General features: G+C 36.5%; 1 protein-coding gene across 1 annotated transcript; it reads right to left on the bottom strand.

Moving 5' to 3' along the window:
- Positions 1-1,381: 1,381 nt before the first annotated feature.
- Positions 1,382-17,052, bottom strand: LOC115885762 (UPF0193 protein EVG1 homolog). The gene is made up of 4 exons (XM_030904772.1): positions 16,859-17,052; positions 8,168-8,376; positions 1,782-1,932; positions 1,382-1,576 (listed from the first exon to the last, which is right to left on the bottom strand). Exons 1-4 carry the CDS (start codon positions 16,947-16,949, stop codon positions 1,431-1,433), a joined length of 597 nt encoding a protein of 198 aa, XP_030760632.1. The 5' UTR covers positions 16,950-17,052; the 3' UTR covers positions 1,382-1,430.
- Positions 17,053-17,982: the final 930 nt, after the last annotated feature.

Below are 17,982 nucleotides of genomic sequence, written 5' to 3'. Positions count from 1 at the left end.
GACATTTTTCTCGTGGCTAAAATGCCGGCAGACAACGTGAAAGAGGCATAGAATTTTGACAAAAGAAAATCATCGCATACATGCATGTCGGTTGGTGGAATGTCATGTTTATTGTTAATTAATTTAAAAAGTCGTATGCAAAAGGGCAGACAAAAAAATCGTTATTGAAATAATAAAAAAATACATTTATAATATAATCGTATATTATATGATTTATCTATACTTCAATGGGTGAGGCGGCCAGCGTTCTCTGAATAAAGGGCTAGAGTAATATCGCGCTTTTGATAACTGTCTGCAGCTGATTGAGCCACGATCTTTTTGTCTGCCCTTTTGCATACGGCTTTTAAAATAAATAAATATGACATTCCACCAATCGGCAGCAAATATGCAATGATTTTTTTCATTCTTCAAATTTCATTTTTCAATAATTTTTAAAATTTCATGCCTCTTTAGCGTTGTCTGTCGGCATTTTAGCGACTAGAAAAATGTCTGCCAACAATTTTCCACGTTCCTTAATAATAAATAAAAGCTATTTTCGCAATTATAACTCATGTATCTTATAATATTTTTAGTGTCAAAATTTCACCCTTTCGATTGGCCGCCCCCGTTTTAAGCCCCGGGATCGCGCTGGCGGACATGACTATTTCATAATGGCTATACAAAAGGATACTTCACACAAAAAATTAGCCATGTAACGATGATAAGGTTTTTTATGTAGCCAGCTCTTAGACTATTACCATCGCGTGGATTACGATGTTCACTTGAACTGAAGATCGTTATAACATTCTCTGATCGTTTTTGGATACACTGAAGGTCGGTAGCGTTTTTGAGAAACTGAAAAAAAATTTTGTATTCTATTTTCAGGCTAAAAAGAAAATTTGATAGAACAGAAAATGGAGAGAATTCAATTCTCTACAATTCTATTTTTCAGTAGCAAAGCTGTAAAACCTACCGGCATAAAGTTTTTATTCCGCACACGAAAAAAATGCTTACTACGTCAAAACCATGTCAAAACCCTCGCATCTACACTGCCGAAAGACGTCAGCTGATCGACTAGTTAGTACTGGAATGCGGACCAGAGGTACTGGAATGCGGACACGACAATAGATCGAGCGGCATGCAGCTGCGCCCTCCAAGCTCGCGCAGTAGCCCGCGACATTAGCAACGTTATATCTCATAAACAGTGAAACGTAAAAAACATTATATATCAGTTTGGTAATATAATAATGGTAGAGTCAAATGAGGTGTTTTTTTTTACTCTGTAAGAATCCGACATTACCTCGACAACTAAACACCAGTCGTGATGCCTTTGCAAGATTTTTGCCCTCCAACAGAAGACAAGATAACCAGACATATTACTAAAATAAAATATCTTTGATAATTTTCATAATATATTTAGATATAAAATCATAAAAGTTACGATGGCAATATTAGTCCAAAGCAGATAATTTTAATCTATCCATTTCCCGAACTTTATTCTGAATCTGCTGTTCAATGATCAATTTATATTTGTTACCTTCGCCCAGCTCATCCATTTCTTTCAACCATTCTTCTCTTTCCTTGATTTCTTGCACCACTGAAAAGAATAAAACTTGACTAATCTATTTATTTCATGCTGTAAAAATACCACTTCATACACATGGTGAATAAAATCAAAATTATGAGTATGAGATTATTTATGCATTTTACTTAAAAATTTTACTTCAAACTTAAACTCAGTGATATTTTCATTAATATTGTATGTAAAGTTTTAATAATGTCTTAATCCATTAATAACTCACGTTGATCAAATCGATTTGCAGCAAGCTCGACCTTTTCTTTTTCTAATTTCTTTAATACTTTTGATTTTGTAACATGTACGTCTTCTCTATAAGCCATTTTGTTTGCCAGTTTTTCAATTTCTCGTTCTCTGTCCATACCTGGTTTAATTGGCTAAAATTCAATAATATATTAAAAAAAAAGTTATACAGAGTGTTTCAAAAAACGTGTCATCTCTCGTGCGGAGATTCCTCACGTATAAATAAGTTTTATTTTTTATACCAACATAGGGCCGATTATGCTTTGTTTCGTAGCTACAATGGGTTTAAATCTCTACTCATAAATGAGAAACCCCATAAAACACATAAAAATTGGACACCCTGTACAAAAGACATGAAGACAATTTACGAGAAATAATGACAATTGATGGCACAGGGCCGACAAAAGAGGACGATAATAGCACAGTTTAAGGAAGTATAAACTGTGATAATAGTAAACGCAGCAGACTCACGAAAAGTTGTTAAGTTCTCACGACTCGTGTGCTTGACAAACATTTGTTATTGGAATATACTCGCCATGTCGTCAGAACGGTTTCCTTGTGTAATTATTTGTCACTCGTCGCGTTCTCACTCTCTGTCGGTAAACCTAGCCCGAGTCAAAGCATCACAATTATTCGGACAAAGTGTAGTCTTAGCTATACTTGCCGAGACGCTCAAACGACTGCGCACATAATTGTACTGTTATAGCGTATGTCCCGTTTATTTCCAGATCGTAGTGTTTTTCGAGTTAATTGCGGATATTTAAAACGTTAAAATAATAATAGATTATATAATATTAAATTTACATTTATAACTTCGAGATTGGCAACATACCTAAATCGTTCCTTCAGCAATAAATGGAGTGGACAAATGAAGGCTCCACGGGAAAAACCAGATATGTCACATTTTTATGGAAATTAAGATAGCGATACAACTTTCTAGGCAAATGTCAGCGTCATTCGAGAAAAAAACAAAACAATAACACGCTTAGTCCCAGAGACATTACAGCTTGGTTATTTGCTAGACAAGGGAAAAACCAGATAGTCGACGCGTAAATGGCAAAAACCAGAGATGTCCTTACGCATGAGCGACAAGCATCGGCACCGACGAAATATCAAGCCCATCCTCCTGTGACGTAAACGATGCGTGACGTCATCAACTGGAGGCGTAACTTTAGCAGCGTTGATAATTACCAGATAAAAGTTCAAATTGGGGATCTTTTTCACTCAGCTATTATATTTCGAAGTTTTAAAATGCTTTTATCCGAGTTTTTAAAATTATGATATTGTAGTATATAAAAATAAATTATTATTACTTTTTTATATTTTTTGAAAATATAACTAATTGTCACTAATAAACTTGCCATGACGACACTAACCCTCTTGGTTGCCATTTTATTTAAAAATCGCTTTTTATTCAAAACCTGAACTAGATAGGTATAGGAAACCTTAATATAGTTTGAAAGAGCATTTGAATCTGATTTGAATCTGAAGCTACTAACTGTCACTAGAAACTTGCCATGATGACACTAACCCTCTTGGTTGCCATTTTATTTAAAAATCGCTTTTTATTCAAAACCTGAATTAGATAGGTATAGGAAACCTTAATATAGTTTGAAAGAGCATTTGAATCTGCTTCGATTTATTTTAAAATATACAAGGTGTTGCATTTAAAATAAGGAAGTTTTTATATAAAATAAATCAGCAGTTAATAGTTAAATAATCAGCAGTTTTTGATACCCCCGTATAAATTAAGGAAAACAGTACAATTTTTCAGTAAAGTTTATTTCTCTGACTTTAAACTCAGCATAAGAATTAATTCAGAAAACTAATGTACAAGGTGTTAATAATATATTCTATTGTAGCATGCAAATTTAAATATCTGTAAATATCTGAAAAACCAAAAATTTTAAACATAATTAATCCTTATATTATAATAAATGCCTTTTTAGGCCCAAGAATACAAAAATTAAATAAAATACCGGGTTTTCTATAAGAAAAAATATAACTTTGGTATGGATCTTAGTTCTGAAACACCCTGTATATTTCAAAATAATTTTAAATTGTGCACATTGCCTCTCCCATATACCCATAAAATATGTTGTTTCTACATCTTTCCGTTTTCGTATAATCAACCGAGGCGAATGAGGTGCGCCACCCTGTATAGACCCATAGTGTAACATGTATCATATAAATGCGTAGTGTGTTGTCGCGATCTCTGCGTATCTTTTTAGCAGCCGCAAAAAAGCGCAGTGTACCACCGGACTAAACTATACTGCGCCGGCGCCGCGGCATCAGTGCTGCGACAAAAAAGCATAGTGTGCCATGTCTCATATATAAAGTCATGTGTTGTGGCCATCTCTGCAACAGTGTACACTGTGCGTTTACATATATATTAGCAGTCGCTAATATATAAATTTTAAACTTCAACTAGCGTGGTGGGTACCTAACCAAAACCAAACCAGACCCCAAGCACTATTTAAACCTCTGTAAGATGTTTACGTTTAAGAATTAGGCCTCGCGCGCCATTTACCTTTAAGTTAGAGTACCAATATGCAACTGTTAAAGATGCATTTGATTTTATCAAGTATCGTTCCTACCAGCGCAGCGGAAGCTAAAGCTTCATGGGGTCTGTGTGGCACCACCACGCCAAGAGTGATTCATTATTAGGATAGTGCGTAGTCTAAAAAGTGTGCCTCGCTGGGACGCTAATTTTGAGAAAGCATTAATTGATTGGTTTGATGAACTTAAAGAGGCTTAAGTGAGATGAAGATTATCGAGACATTGATTTTTCTCCGAAGAGTAACCTTAACTCCGATTCTGAATCTGTTATTTATAGAAGAGAGAAAATTGAACAATCAATATCAGAAGAGGAAAAGATATGGTATATGTCAACCATATCTCAACCAAGAAATGACAAAAAACAAAAATTTCATGAATCAAATGTGTACGATCCATGTGCGGCAAATGCAGATCCTATATTAGCATGAACTGTATTTGAAAAAGTGATGTACATTCAAGGTTTGCAGTTTTGTTGAAAATAATTTATGTTTATTACTTTAGCTTCACATTTCAGTTGTTTGTATTTTTAATAATAATAAAATATATATGTTTTTAATTTCTATGGGTTTCCTAGCCAAGTTATATTTCCCCATACAGCCACGGTACGTACTATGTACGTACCTGGTATGTAATGGCGGGACGAACGTCAGGTCCCTGGTACGTACAAGTACGTACAAGTACGTACAGGTACGTACTATGTACGTACCGGGGACGTACATTTTCCAACGCTCTGTACGTCTCCGGTACGTCTCTGGGACGTGGCAATGTACGTACTATGTACGTCGCATGTACGTACATTCCAGGTACGTACATTTTATGTTTTGTTCCGGACCAAAACTGGACGTAAAATGATCGAAAGTACGTACAACGTACGTACTATGGACGTACAATGTACGTACTATGGACGTACATTTTTCAACGACGTATACGACCTAGGAATTTAATTAGAAATAATTTAATGGAAGTCACCTTAAAAAATTTATTAATATAAAAACTCAGGTACAGGGTCATCCCTTATGTCTTGATACACCCGTGAGTCTGGCCTGCTTCTAACTAAAAAATACAAAAAGAAAACTAAGTATTCAAATATCTAATTCTTGCCTCTGTTTTGAAAAAATTGAATGAGCTGATTCTCAATCATTCGAGGTTGTGACTGTGCTAGGTGAAATAGTCAGATTATATTATTACACTTTCACTTACCTTGAAACAACGAGCAACGAAGGCAACGACAAAAGAAAACAAGGTGAAAGCTGTGGTGAAAGCCAAACAACCTACGGCCACCATGACACACAACACAATCGAAAACTGGATCGGTGTAGGTGCGCACTCAGTGTATTGTTGTTTTTATTTTTTACGTTGATTAATAAAAGATGGAACTACACTGAGTGCGCACGTGCGCTCTAGCTCTGCCAATCGAAAACGTCATTAGAAACCGCCCGACTTCCGATTCCGACAAGACTCGAATGTGAACGAATAACTTAGCGGGAAATCTAAACATAGGACTGCATAATATTCCTTTTTCGTCATACTATATTGTTATATTATTATAACATAAGCAAAATCAGAATGGAAAAGATGCATATAACGTCCGCCGGACGTTATCATAACGGCCGGCGGCCGTTAAGTTTCTAAGGTAATCGTAACGTCTGTCACCTGCAACAATGACTATTTATTGTCAGTTGGACTTTTCAAAAATTGGGAAAATAGACCATAGCGAGATGTCGCGAGAAATTTCGTTGGAAATACAGGAGGAAGCGGCTGCGGCTACTCAAAATTTACTTCCGACTATAACCAGAGAGAGATATCAGCAGGAATATGACAATTTTTTGAAGTGGCGGCAGGATAGAAGTATAAACAGCGTAAATGAAGCGGTATTGCTGGCTTATGCTAAAAAGAATGTCTGAAATGTATTCTCCTACATCACTGTGGACAAAGATATCCATGCTGAAGCTTGCGTTGAGAGTATATGAAAACATCGACATATCAAGGTAAAAAAGCCATTATATTCTTCGATATTTAATCATACTCATCTAAATTATATTTGTTCATAGATTTGGTAAACTGTTCATGTTTCTGAGGCGCAAAAACGAAGGTTATTCACCAAAAAAGCCAAAGTTCTGTCGGAGAATGACATAAATAATTTTCTACTGGATGCCGATGATTACACCTGGTTACTCGAAAAAAATTGTATTGGTGCTTGGTATTCTTGAGCTTGTAGGCGCAGCGAGCTTTGGTCACTCACAGTTGATGATTTCGAAGATTCGGAGAAAAATATTCTTGTCTCATTAAGAAATACTAAAAATAAGAAAGATAGGAAATTTCTTATTCCAAAAACGGGCCTTTCGTTTGATGCCTATGGTTTATACAAAAAATACATCAACCTGCGTCCTCGTAACTTTGACAATCCAAAATTTTTCATTGGTTACAAGAAAGGCAAGTGTGTTAAGCAAATCGTCGGTATACATACCATCAGGGGAGCGTACCGCAGAAAATTGCAAAATTTTTGAACTTGGAGAATCCAGAACGTTATACAGGGCATTCATTTCGTAGATCATCAGCAACCATGCTCGCCGAAAATGGTGGTGATTTACTATCGCTAAAGGAGCTAGGAGGATGGGAGTCTTCAACAGTGGCAGAAACTTACATAGAAAAATCAGTTTCCAAAGAATGAAAATAACAAATCAACTTTTTTCATGATAGCTCCAAAAATAATGTGTCTTTAGTGGATACAAATATTTGCCATTCTTCAGTAGCATCATCTTCTTCTATAAAATCTGTAAATCCCTGGGAAGGATTACAGATTTCTAAGAACAACAAGTGCACTTTTAATTTCCATGTTCATTATCATGAAAAATGAATTTTAGTATAAGACATTATGTATTTTTTATCCTTACTTGTGTTATTGTTCAATAAAATTTGTTATTAAATAGTAGTGTTTATTGCTCTAAAAAATCTGCAGTATGACGAAAAATCTAGAACGCAACACGGCCGATAACAAATAACGGCCTTGGCTGCTTATGATCCTCGGCTATCGCCTCGGATCACAAACTTCAGCCCGGCCGTTATTTGTTGTTTATCGGCCTTATTACGTTAATAACTATAGGCTTGATTACATAATATATTGCATTTTTAACCCATCAGATTTCTTCAAAGGCTGTCATGCATTATGGTCATTGGACAATTTAGGAAATCATTTTTTATAGCGGTCGGGTTAGATTTATTAATAAAAGAAGTAGAGGTAGGTGAGGTTAGAGTGACTTGAATTAACGTTAGCCTAGAAAAGATCCACTGATCCAATCCATTCATTATTATTGGGTATATCTGACCAAAATAATCCAGTCATGATATTAAAATTAAATAACATTTTGTTAACAACACATGTACGTCCGTAGTACGTACTCGCATGTACGTCAGTAGTACGTACTCGCATGTACGTCCGTAGTACGTACTCGCATGTACGTCCGTAGTGATGTCCTACAATGTACGTAAATAGTACGTACATGGGGCACGTACTATGTACGTATACTTTTGTACGTACATAGTACGTCCCTAATAGGTCCCGGGACGTACCGACGTAAAATGGACATAAAATGTACGTCCCTGGGACGAAGTGTGCTGTATGGGTCTGTTGTCAAAAATTCCTAAAAAATGCGTTTTACTTAATTTTTGTGTCCGTTCTTATTAATTTGTTGAAAATTAATGAAATTGTTTGTTCACAAAAAAAATTGGGGTCCGTCGGATCCCAGCACGCCATAAGCGGTACAAAAATTCACCACGAGAAAATTCACCACCAGTTAAGTTAAATCTTACCCTAAATATGTCTTTCTCGTATGCCCCAGATAAAAGAATAGCTTCTCTGGATCTCCTTTTGGAAGAGCCTGGTCGTATAGTAACCTCTGGTATGTTGTTTTTTGGCCGCGACATTTTTCTTTGTAAAGGTGGCAAGGGTTCCCCATTCCGTAATATATAGTCTACCTTTCGTCTTTGCATCGCTGACATTCTACTTTCTTCCATCAAAACTATTAAAAGTAGATATTTAGATTTCGAAGATTATCATAACAGTTATTTTTTTAGAGTATTAAACGAATAAATATTTAGAGGCCGGTAGACCTAAGTTAGGTTGATGTCTATTTATAGCTCGAGCAAACAAAAGCAATTTTTTTACCAAAGCAATCAAAACATGCTATGAGTGTGTTTTGATTGCTTTGGTTTCATTCTTTTGTTATTTTTCTTTTTTATCTGTTAACAAAAATTTTACAGATGATTCAGTGAACATAGCAACTTTGTCTTTCCTACTGTCTCTGTCATGTCAAATCATGAGTTAATAATTCTCTATTACGTCAAATATACATCAAATAGTATCAATATTAAATTAAAATACTTTGAAATTCAGTGTATAATCAATTTAAAATTTTTGATAAAATAAAAATGCAAATATCCTGTGTCTGTGTGGATAGTTCATTGGACCCAATTTTATATACAGGGTGTTTCAAAAAACATGTGCCATCTCTCGTGGGGAGATAAATAGCTACAGGGTGGTACAGTTTTAATAATCTTTCGATTTATTATATAATTTTCTTCCAAGTACTTTTTCTGATTCGAATGAAATTTTGAGGGTAAAAATTACTATAAGTCCTACATATTTTAATGTTAAAATAGTGTCGATTAATTCATCAGGGACGAGCATATAAAACGGCCAAAAAAAAACCTGTGCGCCACTGATTTTTTGTCTTTTGATATCAGAATTGTGTAGTCCCTTTAATGCCATTTAAATGTTATCTCTTGATATTTTGTCGAATTCGGCCTCGTTGATGAGATAAACGCAATTTTATTATCACAATTAATAAAATTAAAATAAAAATAAAATTTATAAATTATATATTTTATCTCATTTATTATTAAATATTATTACTATTAGTTATTATTACTATTAGTCCAACCTACAGCAATTTCAAATAAAAAAATAATGGTATTTAAGATAATTACAAAAAAACGAATTTTAAAAAGTTTTAACATCCTGTAACTCTAAAACTATGCATTTCCATACCCATATTTATAGGAACTTTTTTGCATATTTTTTGATGGGGAATCAATAAGTACTTATTTAAAACTTTCGCAAGTTAATGATATTGTTGCGGGCCGGTGTGGACTCGACCTAACCTCACAATATGGCCCGCCCTCGGATGACCTTAACATCGCATAGACACCGCAATGATTCATTCGTTCGAGAAGAATCGAGTCCCACTGGAATGGACTAGTACATACGAGAACATTCGAAAACCTTCTCTACGCACCTAACGATCTATGGACAATTCTAGAGTTCTTTACCTGTCGGTATAAAAGCCGGCGGCGGTGGCCTACAGGGGGCAGTTATAAATATACCAGTGCAGTTGACGCGCTAAAATTCAAAATAAATTCGTAGTTATAAATCGTTTGTAAATAGTTCTATAAGTCTTTTATCGTTATTGTTTTTGTTAATTAGTGTTAAATAAATAGTGTTTAAATAAATGGTGACTTTCTATCCACACGGAACCGACGAAAAACGTAACAAATGGTGACAAGTGTGGCGTGTGTGATAGACAAGAAAAATAAAAAGACTGACCATGGCTCTGAAAAAATTGTTGAAAGACTTGAAAGTGTCCGAACTGAAATGTATATTGGAAGAGAGAGAGTGCGAGACAGATGGAAAGAAAAGCATTTTGCAAGCTAGACTGAGAGACGTTTTGGTGGAGGAAGGTGAGGATCCTGACACATTTTGCTTTGAGTTGGAAGGTGACCTTGACTCGTGCCTACAAAATTAGAAAATAAAATGACAGAGAATTCTCAAAAATTAGACGACAACTTGAACAATTTGAATAGTAAAATGATTAATTGGAAGAGAATTTGAATGATAAAATGACAGAGAATTCTCAAAATTAGACGACAACTTGAACAATTTGAATAGTAAAATAATTGACTTGGAAGTTAATTTAGAAGAGAAAATCAGTGATAAAATTAATATTTTGGAAGATAAGATCGCAGAAAATTCTAAAGACATACAGGCCAGCTTTAATAATAAAATACTTAATTTAGAAGAAAAGATAACAGAAAATTCCAGGGAATTAGAAGAAAAGATTATAGAGAATTCTACGGAGCTACAAGACAAAATAACACTTCAATAATAAAATATTGAATTTAGAACAAAGTTTATACAACAAGATAACAGAAAACTCCAGGGACTTAGAAGAAAAGATAATAGATACACAAGACAAAATAGCACAGATTGAGGACGATGTAAATAAAAAAATCGAAATTTTAAAACAAGAAATAGAAAAGGCCAATTCACCAAAATGTCAAGAAACATCAGAGGCACCGAAACTAGTCGAAAATAAGTATATCTCAAAGTCAGTTATTAAGCCTCCACAGTTTGACGGAAAAACCGCTTGGGCCAATTATTTTTGCCAGTTTGAGGCCGCTGCGAGCGAACGGATGGACAATCGCTGAAAAGGCTACCGCTTTGACTGTCGCACTGCGAGAGATGCGACTGATATTCTGCAGACATTGTCACCATCGGAACAGGGAGATTATCAGCAATTGGTACGACATTTAGAAATGAGGTACGGCCAAGCTCATTTGGAACATGTCTATCATTCACAGCTAAAAAATCGCATTCAAAAGTCAAATGAGTCTCTGCAGGAGTTTGAAGCCGACGTAGCCCGCCTGGTTCGCCTTGCGTATCCTGCTACGCCCGAGAATGTTATGGAGCGGTTGGCAGTACAGACATTCTCCGATGGCTTACGTGACAGGGAGACAAGGCAAGCGCTTCTTCTAGCCCACCCAACGCGCTTGGTGGATGCTTTAGCACGTGCCCTAGAATTTGAGGCCGCGAAACAGTTCTCGGTCTCTAGTGAGAGTACGGGCGGTCAACCAATGTTCCGACAAATCCGTGGAAAGCATTGTACGGAAAGTCATGGAGGAGTACATGGGCAAGAAAGGACCGACTTGTTGCTGGAATTGCGGCCAGGCAGGACACGTAAGAAGTCACTGTCAAGAAAAAGACGTGGACTCGGTTTCGCCAAGTGTCGAATCAAAGGGACACATATGGAGCAGTACCCAACAGGTTCCAACGAAAACTGTTCAAGTCGCATCGCTACAACACAAGTTCAACAGCATTTTTGTGGCTAGTTTCGTGGATGGAGAGTTACGGACCATGCTGTTGGATACGGGTGCGACCAAAACGATCATCAGGCCGGATATCCTTAAAACATCAAAAAGGATTAAAACAACACAATGGCGACTACGTACAGCTACAGGAAGCTGCGCTCTCATCCATGGAGAGGTAGATCTTAATTTTGTTATCGGAAGCACCTGTTTTAATCATCGAGTGTTAGTAGCAGACATCGAAGATGAACTTATTCTCGGAATGGACATCGTGACCACTAGAGGTTTTGAACTAAACCTCAAACAAGAAATTTTGAAAATAAATGAAGAAGAAGTGGTTCTACATCGAAAATGTGAGGAGACGCTTCGCGTGGTAGTAGCAGAAGATGTTTCGATCCCTGAGCGCTGTGAGATATTTTTGGATGGTCGCCTGGAAGGTAAAACGAATAATGGGAGTATTATTCTGTTGGAGCCAAGGAACCATGACAGCGAAATAGGACGAGGGGTCGCTGTTGGAAAACCCCTGCTACGAGCGAAGAAGTCTGTACCGGTAAGAGTAATGAACACGAATTATCATTCTGTATCCTTGAAGAAGGGAACCCTGTTAGGGTACTGTTGTTCGGCCTCCTCAGTCATTCGAAGCGTGGAAGCCTCCAAAGTTTCGATTTCAAAAATTCCGGACAAAATGGTTAAGGAGTTAGTAAACGTTAAGGGATTATTTCCCGAAGATAGTAGAAAATTGAGAAACCTGATAATCAAGTATCAAGATGTGTTTGATAAAGGAGAAGCAGGACATAGAGGTCGTACCAATTTAGTACAACATAAAATTGACACCGGAGATGCACGACCAATCAAACAAAATCCGAGTAGACTGCCGCTCGCCAAACGTGAAGAAGCTGACAAAATCCTTCGAGAAATGAAAGAAGAGGGTGTCATCGAACCATCTAACAGCCCGTGGACATCGCCGGTAGTACTAGTAAAGAAGAAAGACGGTACCACCACGTTCTGTGTTGATTATCGGCAGCTCAATAATGTTACAAAGAAGGATAGCTATCCCCTGCCGAGGATAGACGATACTCTAGACACGCTGGCGGGGTCGACGATATTCTCTACTTTGGATCTGAAGATATTGGCAAGTCGACATGGCGCCAAGACAGAGAGGAAACAGCGTTCTCGGTGGGCTCCGGACTGTGGCAATTTACTGTCATGCCTTTTGGATTGTGCAACGCGCCAGCTACCTTTAAGAGACTAATGGAGTCTGTGTTAAAGGGACTATCCTGGACTACCTGTTTCGTGTACCTGGATGACATCATAGTGGTTGGGAAATCCTTTGACGATCATCTGAAGAATTTGGAAGAAGTTTTCAAGCGACTAGGGAGCTCTGGTTTGAAACTTAGCCCCAAGAAATGTCATCTGTGTCAAGAAAAGGTACACACTACTTGGGCCATGTAGTCTCCTCCCAGGGAGTTGCGGTAGATCCACAGAAGACCAAGACAGTGGAAGAGTGGCCGATACCCAAAGACAAACATGAACTACGAAGCTTTTTGGGACTATGCACATACTATCGCCGCTATGTACAAGGTTACGCCACCATCGCAAAACCATTGACCAGACTTACCGAAGACGAAAGGCGTTTCTCTTGGGACTCAGATTCTGACGAGGCATTCCGAAGATTGAAGGCCCTGACTAGTGCGCCCATACTTAGCTATCCTCTTGGCAACGGAAACTTTATATTGGATACCGACGCTAGCAATGTTGGGTTAGGCGCCGTTCTGTCTCAGATCCAGGATGGTCAAGAAAAAGTAATTGGTTATTTTAGTAAGACCTTGTCAAAACCGGAAAGGAACTACTGTGTAACCAGACGAGAATTACTAGCAGTAGTTAAAGCAGTGGAACACTTCTACAAGTATCTCTATGGAAGAAGTTCTTGTTAAGAACAGACCATGCTGCTTTGAAATGGCTGTTGCAGTTTAAGAATCCTGAAGGGCAGGTAGCTAGATGGATTGAACGATTACAAGAATTTGACTTCGACACAGAACATCGAGCTGGGACCTCTTTTCCGTGCCTCTGATTATTCGCTCGCTCATTGTGTGGCTCGAGATTTGCGGATGTCCAGAGGAATCGCTGCGACGTTCAATGAGAAGTTTGGGCGGTGATCGAGGAGAACTACGCCGACAGGATCAGAGGTTGGAAGCACGTCTTGAGGCTAACCGACAATGCACATGGTCAAGCAAGACACATCTTCTACCTGGTCACCAAGGAATGGTCCCCGAGTAAGCCGACTTATCTCAATCTATGGAAGACCCTGATTGTGAACTGAGAAGCCCTGCTAAACAACAACTTGCACGATTAGCCATTCCGAAGCTGGCGTGTGGACTCGATGGTTTTGAGGATTGTACAATCCGGAACATGATTGAAGTCTTGTTCAGATTTACGGGAATCCGAATCCTCGTTTGCTGCTCCAACCCAAAGCTGAGATCGAGGAGAGAAAAACTGTAGACTGCTATTTCTACCAGACTTCACCAATGTACCAGGGGCCAGCTTTGCAAATACCTTCATTCACCAAGCCATCTCGGGACAGTATTGCCCCTAAGAAGGGGGCAGTGTTGCGGGCCGGTGTGGACTCATTGCCTCACAATATGGCCCGCCACTCGGATGACCTTAACATCGCACAGACACCGCAATGATTCATTCGTTCGAGAATCGAGTCCCACTGGAGTGGACTAGTACAAACGAGAACGTTGAAACCTTCTCTACGCACCTAACGATCTATAGATAATTCTAGAGTTCTTTACCTGTCGGTATAAAACCGGCAGCGGTGGCCTACAGGGCAGTTATAAATATACCAGTGCAGTTGACGCGCTAAAATTCAAAATAAATTCGTAGTTATAAATCGTTTGTAAATAGTTCTATAAGTCTTTTATCGTTATTGTTTTTGTTAATTAGTGTTAAATAAATAGTGTTTAAATAAATGGTGACTTTCGATCCACACGGAACCGACGAAAAACGTAACAATATTATTTTTTTTAATGGTTGCTATTAGACTTGGATCAAGGCAAATTAATAAAATTGCATTTATTTCATCAAGGAGGCCGAAATCCACAAAATATCAAGAGATAACTTTTAGTCGGCATTAAACCCCTTACACTATTTCGCTAACAAGAGAAAAAAAGTCAGTGGTGTACAAGCTTTTTTTTAGAAAAATATTCTAGTGATAACTCATATGCACCTCCCTGGTGAATATGTCGACACTTTTTTAGCTTTAAAATATGTCGCATTTATAGTAACTCTTACCCTCAAAATTTCATTCGAAACGCTAAAAGTACTTGGAAGAAAATTAATAATAAATATTATATATAATAAATCGAAAAAATATTAAGACTTCCAACACCCGGTAGTTACGTAACAAAGCAAAATCGGACCTATGTTGATATGAAAAAAAAATCATATTTTTACGTGAGGAATCTCCCGTGGGAATCTCCCCATTTTTTGAAACACCTTGTTAATAAATATAAAATGACAGCACGGTATATGTTCAGTCAATTTCGGACGAGTCAGAGAAGATTTCGACAGCCAACATCCAAAAAATTACAGCAAATCAGGGGTGGATGGGGAAGTGGAAACCGACCCGGGAATAACAGGCAACCGGCCCGAATCCACAAACAAAATGATCATAACGAAGAAACATATTTGATTTATTAATATACAGGGTGTCCCAGAAATAAGTGCAAGTATTTTATCTGGTAGTATATTTCGGCCTCAGAAACACGCCTATCAGTTTTTTTTGCGAAAATTTGGAATTTTTTGAAGAAATTTTTGGAAATTTTTTTTGTTTCAAGTTAAGGAAACATAATTTCTTGATAAACTGGCAACATAGGTAGTAGATTAAATTTACATGAATGAAAATAGAGAAAAGATCCAGTGGTTCTGAAAATTTAAGTAAAAAATCATTTTTTGTTTAAATTTTCAAAGTAAAATAACTCGGTTATTTTGGACCATAAAGAGAAAAAATGTTCCTTTTAGCCAAATCTACCCCCCTTAAAATACTTGCACTTATTTCTGGGACACCCTGGATAAGGGTCAAATCACCCCAAGTAAGGGTGATTTTCGCTCGGGCGAAAAAATCTCTTTTGCCTCCGATTTTTTGAAAATATTGAAATTGTCTTGATCAAAATTTTTATAAAAATCAATATCGGGTCGGCCATGACTGAATTTTTACTAGAAAATCACTCAGTTTCACAGGGTTCTACCTACTGTTTTATTTCCATTATCGATAACGGTAATTAATTTGATCTTGAATATGCTACGATTTTCAATCACGGTTTTGAGAAACTTTAAGACTTCCTGATTCATTCAGTTCAGCTGGCCCAATGTTGCTGGCCCCAAGCAAGCTGTGAAATACATTATTTTTAGCTTTTCAGGTATATACTTTCTTACAGATTGTAGAAAGAAATTCTCTCTTTTCTCGTACAGCAGCAGCTTCGTCATGTATACGTGTTTTAATTTTGGTATAATTCTCATCGCGTAACTTTTCCTAATTTCTACATTTGGCATCTTGTATGATAATGCCATGACTCAAACGAAAAAAAAATAGGCAATACCTAAGCAGTGGATATAAATGTGTTTTAATAAAAGAATAGTGGTAAAACTATACAGAATGAGTCTTAAATAAGTGCAAATATTTTCAGGGGTGGTATATTTCGACCACAGGAACACGTCTATGATTTTTTTTTGTAAAAAGAGATGTTGAAAATCGTGCTTTTTCGTTTAAATTTTCCTGTATATTTTAGAAAAAATTTTAGATACTTCCTGTTCACCGCAAATTTTCCCACGATATAGTTTCTTAATATTTGATATTACGGCACAAAAAGAGATGCAAATACAGAAAGATTTAGGTGGCAAAACTTTTTAAAAATTTTAAAAATAAATCAGTTTTTTTTAAATTCAAACTTTAATAACTCGGTTATTTTGGACTTATTTGAAACACGGTATAGAGAATATATTATGTTTCTTTTATTTATCTCTACCAGCCCTGAAAATATTTGCACAAACAGCACAAATAAGGTGCACTTATAGACTCACCTTGTATAATAAAACATTTTAAATGGAAGAACAAACAACAGATGTTTATTAAAATTATGTGTCTCAGAGGAAGACATCTAACAATAGTTATTTTACAAATTGATGTTTATGTGTTTAAAAGCAAGTAACGATTATATTGATGCAAATTGATTAGTTAGTTAGTCAGTCACTAAGAATCTTACTTAATTTTAGTTAGAAACGCAAACAATGACATATAAATTCGATGGAAAAGTAAATAGTTATTCACCAAACTTAAAATTTTATAATAATGAAGCATACCTTTAAGAAAGTTGTGTGTTTCTGGACTATAGCTAGCTCTGGGCGGTTGTAAAATACCCCCTTGAGGTACATTTTTACTCTGCCACTGCATTTCAATTGAAAATATTTAATAAAGTTTATTTAATAGGTAGGAATATATAAATGTGACACATGAGTATTTAACCAGAGATTTAACTGTTAAATCGTAACAAACGTCATAGCAACTTCAAACTCACCGTTTGAGAGGGAAGCGATAGTTCCTAAGGTAACAGATCAATAAAAATAAAACTGAATAAAACTACAAAACTACTAACTCATACTTGCTCACTTCGCTGTGCACAAACATTTGGAAAGATACCATATACGATCGAAAAAAACGGCGACAAAGACGGGTGGAGAAAGACAATCGATGATAATTTTGGCAAGGTCAGTCTCTAGACGTCATTTGCTAAAAACTGACATAAAATTTGTCAAAAATTAGCACTAACTATAGAAAGATTGAAAATAGATAAAACGTTTCCAGACATACAAATCTATTTCCAAAAAAATATATTTTTTCTCGAATTTTAAACTACACAATTTACAACTCATTTTTACTAAAAAATGTAAAAATAAATTACACAACCTTCTTAAGACCAAGTGGAAGTACGGGTCAAGTAATGATGTCTAGGGCTTGACCTCGTCAAAATTATCATCGATTGTCATTCCCCAGTCATCTTTGACGCCTTTTTTTCTATCCTATACTATCTCTTGCAGTATTGGTATAGAGTAGGGATGTTCGATTTAAATCGATTCTTCAGAAAATCGATCTTTTGACATGCGATTCCCAATTTTTTGAATCGATTAATCCAAAACCGATTTTTTATAGAATCGATTCTAGAGATCGAGATTAGATTGAGATCGAATTTTTTAATTTATTGCTAAGAAGGAAAATTCGAAGTCTAAAATTGAATTAAAATAATAGATCGATTCTCACTAAGATCGATTTTTTCGCTTGCGATTTTTCTTGTATCGCGATGATTCGATCTAGATCGATCCAAAAAATCGATTCTTTTATCGCACATCCCTAGTATGGAGGGTAATTCATGGAAAATTTAAATATTACAGTACCTATTGAGGACCCAAAAATCAACATAAAAGCTTAT

Source organism: Sitophilus oryzae, unplaced genomic scaffold, assembly GCF_002938485.1.
Source record: "Sitophilus oryzae breed Bouriz unplaced genomic scaffold, Soryzae_2.0 scaffold_41_pilon_pilon, whole genome shotgun sequence".
Classification (NCBI taxonomy): Eukaryota; Metazoa; Arthropoda; class Insecta; order Coleoptera; family Curculionidae; genus Sitophilus; species Sitophilus oryzae.
This window is presented reverse-complemented; position numbering and strand designations above follow the sequence as displayed.